Source organism: Miscanthus floridulus, chromosome 14, assembly GCF_019320115.1.
Source record: "Miscanthus floridulus cultivar M001 chromosome 14, ASM1932011v1, whole genome shotgun sequence".
NCBI lineage: Eukaryota > Viridiplantae > Streptophyta > Magnoliopsida > Poales > Poaceae > Miscanthus > Miscanthus floridulus.
In genome coordinates, this window is record NC_089593.1 from 62,742,021 (window position 1) to 62,745,561 (window position 3,541).

The window sequence follows — 3,541 nt, forward strand, 5'->3', positions numbered from 1 at the left end:
GAGAACACCACGTTGGTCGCCGTGGCTAATCGCACGAGCAAGCAGCCCCAACAGGGACTGCCTGACCACTTCAACAAACTCATGGACAGTCCATGCACCAACCATGCCTACCCCGTCAAACACCTCTACAAGGACTATGAGCTCCTCAAATGTTTCCTCTGACAGGCCGGCAGGCCAAAAGAAGGAGACGGCAAAGAGGCAGTAGCCAAGAAAGGAGGCACGACAGGCAAGGACGGAGATGGCTTCCTCGAACCTGATGAATGCATCATGATCTTTGGTGGGTCCGACGCCATCTGGATAAAGCGCCAGCACAAGGTGCGCTATAGGGAGGCATGCGCCACTGAGACGTCTGTCCCCTTTCTTCCTCAGCTGGTCGGAATCTCCAATCACCTTCGATCAAAGGGACCATCCCTCCCACGTTGCAAGACCGGGATGCTACCTGCTCGTCGTCAACCTTATCGTCCGCAAGATGCGCCTCACCAAGGTGCTGATGGACGGGGGCAGCGGCCTCAACATCCTCCACGTCGACACCCTCGATGCCATGCGCATTCTCCAGTTGGAACTCCGCCTAGCGGGTTCTCCCTTCTATGGGGTGATCCTAGGAGTGCAGGTATACCCGCTCGGGCAGATCGATCTACCCGTCATGTTTGGCAAACGAGCCAACTTCCGCTCGGAGGTCCTCACCTTCGAAGTGGTGGACTTTCTAGGATCCTACCATGCTATCTTGGGGCGTCCATGCTATGCCAAATTCATGGCGATCCCCAACTACACCTACCTCAAGTTGAAGATGTCGGGACCAAACGGCATCATCACTGTAAGTAGTGCCTTCTCGCATGCCTTCACATGCGACCGTGAGCATTTTGAGCTCGCCATCGTGATCGTCAACTCGTCCGAGCTCCCGTGGCTCAGGGAGCCATCAGCCCTAGCAGTCCTGGACTACAACAAACCGACCTCCTCGACGGCCTTCCGCCCACTTGAGGAAACCAAGGCGGTGGGTATTGACCCCACTGACCCAACCAAGACGATGCAGATTGGGACCCAGCTCCCAGCCAAATAGGAATGCGAGCTTGTCGACTTTCTACACACCAATCATGATGTCTTCGCATGGTAGCCTTCTGACATGCTGGGCATACCGTGGGAGGTCATCGAGCACGCACTGCGCCTCATCCTAGGCTCAAAGCCCACCAAGCAGCGCCTGCGTCGCTTCGATGACGTGAGACACATGGCCATAGGCAAAGAGATCACCAAACTCTTGGCAGCCAGATTCATCAGAGAGGTATTCCACTCCGACTGGATTGCCAATCCTGTTCTTGTTAAAAAGAAGACCGGGAAGTGGAGAATGTGCGTTGATTATACTGGCCTCAACAAAGCGTGTCCAAAGGATCACTTTCCTTTGGCACGCATAGACCAGATAGTTGACTCCACCTCAGGTTGCAAGATCCTCTCCTTTCTGGATGCCTACTCGGGCTATCACCAGATCGCGATGAAAGAATTCGATCAGCTCACAACCTCGTTCATCACCCCATATGGTTTGTACTACTATGTAACCATGCCTTTTGGCCTGAAGAATACTAGCGCCACCTACCAAAGATGCATGCAGCAATGCTTCGCCAACCAAATCGACCCGCTTGATCAGCCTGATCAAGCCGAGTGGCCAAAACCAACAATCGCTGTCTATGTTGATGACATAGTGGTCAAAACGGCTCGAGCTTGCAACCGATCGCAAACCTGGCCGCAACATTCGCGAACCTCCAAAGTTTAACATCAAGTTGAATCCCAAAAAATGTGTTTTTGGGGTTCCGAAGGGGAAGCTACTTGGATACATCATGTCCGAGCGTGGCATCGAGGCCAACCCCAATAAGATCACGGCCATCTCCAACATGGGCCCTATACACAACTTCAAGGGCATACAAAGACTCACCGATTGTCTGGCTGCGCTGAGCCGCTTCATCTCCTGGCTCGATGAATGAGGGATGCCACTCTACAAGCTCCACAAAAAGACGAACGCCTTCGTTTGGACTAAGGAGAGTGGCCGAAACCAACAATCGCCGTCTATGTTGATGACATAGTGGTCAAAACAGCTCGAGCTTGCAACCGATCGCAAACCTAGCCGCAACATTCGTGAACCTCCGAAGGTTTAACATCAAGTTGAATCCCAAAAAATGTGTTTTTAGGGTTCCGAAGGGGAAGCTGCTTGGATACATCATGTTCGAGCGTGGCATCAAGGCCAACCCCAATAAGATCACGGCCATCTCCAACATGGGCCCTATACACAACTTCAAGGGCGTACAAAGACTCACCGATTGTCTAGCTACGCTGAGCCGCTTCATCTCCTGGCTCAATAAATGAGGGATGCCACTCTACAAGCTCCTCAAAAAGACGAACACCTTCGTTTGGACTAAGGAAGCCCAGCAGGCTCTAGAAAGCCTCAAAGCATCCCTGACGTCAGCCCCAATCCTCGTCGCTCCCAAACAGGGAGAACCCCTCCTCCTTTACGTCGCTGCAAGCAACAATGTGGTGAGTGCCGCCTTGGTCGTCGAAAGGGAGGAGCCGGGACACCAGCTCAAGGTCCAGCGACCCGTATACTTCATCAGGGAAGTACTTATCGACCCCAAGGTCCGGTACCCCTAGGTGCAAAAACTCCTATACGCCATGCTAATGGCGACCAGGAAGCTCCTGCACTACATCACCGACCATGAAGTCATGGTCGTCACTTCATACCCGCTCAGAGACATCATCCGCAACCACGACGCCATGGGGCGAATCTCCAAGTGGGCACTCGAACTCATGGGCCATGACATTAAGTATACCCCTCGTACCGCTATTAAGTCTTAGGCTCTCGCAGATTTTGTCACCAAATGGACAGAGGTCCAGCTACCGACCCCGAACGTCACCCATGAGTACTAGATAATGTACTTCGATGGGTCCGTAATGGTGCCTGGCTCAGGGGCTAGAGTGGTTCTGATCTCCGCAGATGGGAGTAGACTCCGCTACGCCATCCGCCTCCATTTTTTGGCCTCAAACAACACCATAGAATATGAGGCCCTCATCAACGAACTGCGCATCGCCATCGAGCTCGGCGCTACGTGACTCTACGTTCGTGGTGACTCAGAGTTGGTCGTTGATCAAGTCATGAAGGAATCCTCCTACAAAAGCCCCCTCATGGCAGCATACTGCCAGGAGGTGCACAAGCTCGAGGACAAATTCTAGGGGATCGAGCTACACCATGTCCCCCGAAAGGACAATGATGTCGCCGATTTTCTCACAAAATTGGCCGCCAGGCGAGACCAGTCCCCAAGCGAGATCTTCATCAACGACCTCCACGAGCCATCCGCCCACATCCTAGAAGGTCTGACCCAGACACACTGTGATGCCAGGCCAGCGCCCAAGGGCTCCGACCCCAATGCCAAGCCAGCACTCGGGGGCTTCGATCCTAGTACCTCCACGACGGTGTCACCCGCCGACGTCGTCGTATTGGCACTCGATCAAACCAACTGGCGAGCGCCACTACTCGCCTACCTCCTCAAGGAGGTCCTCCCAC

At 53.7% G+C, this 3,541-nt stretch overlaps 1 protein-coding gene across 1 annotated transcript; it reads left to right on the forward strand.

The window, feature by feature from the left end:
* The first annotated feature begins 751 nt into the window (after positions 1–751).
* On the forward strand, positions 752–1,057 carry LOC136503556 (uncharacterized). The gene has a single exon (XM_066498596.1). It carries the CDS (start codon positions 752–754, stop codon positions 1,055–1,057), a length of 306 nt encoding a protein of 101 aa, XP_066354693.1.
* The last annotated feature ends 2,484 nt before the right edge of the window (positions 1,058–3,541 follow it).

Bases quoted from the DNA above. Each gene is read 5' to 3' on its own strand.
- LOC136503556 (XM_066498596.1), top strand. From the start codon at position 752: ATGGCGATCCCCAACTACACCTACCTCAAGTTGAAGATGTCGGGACCA.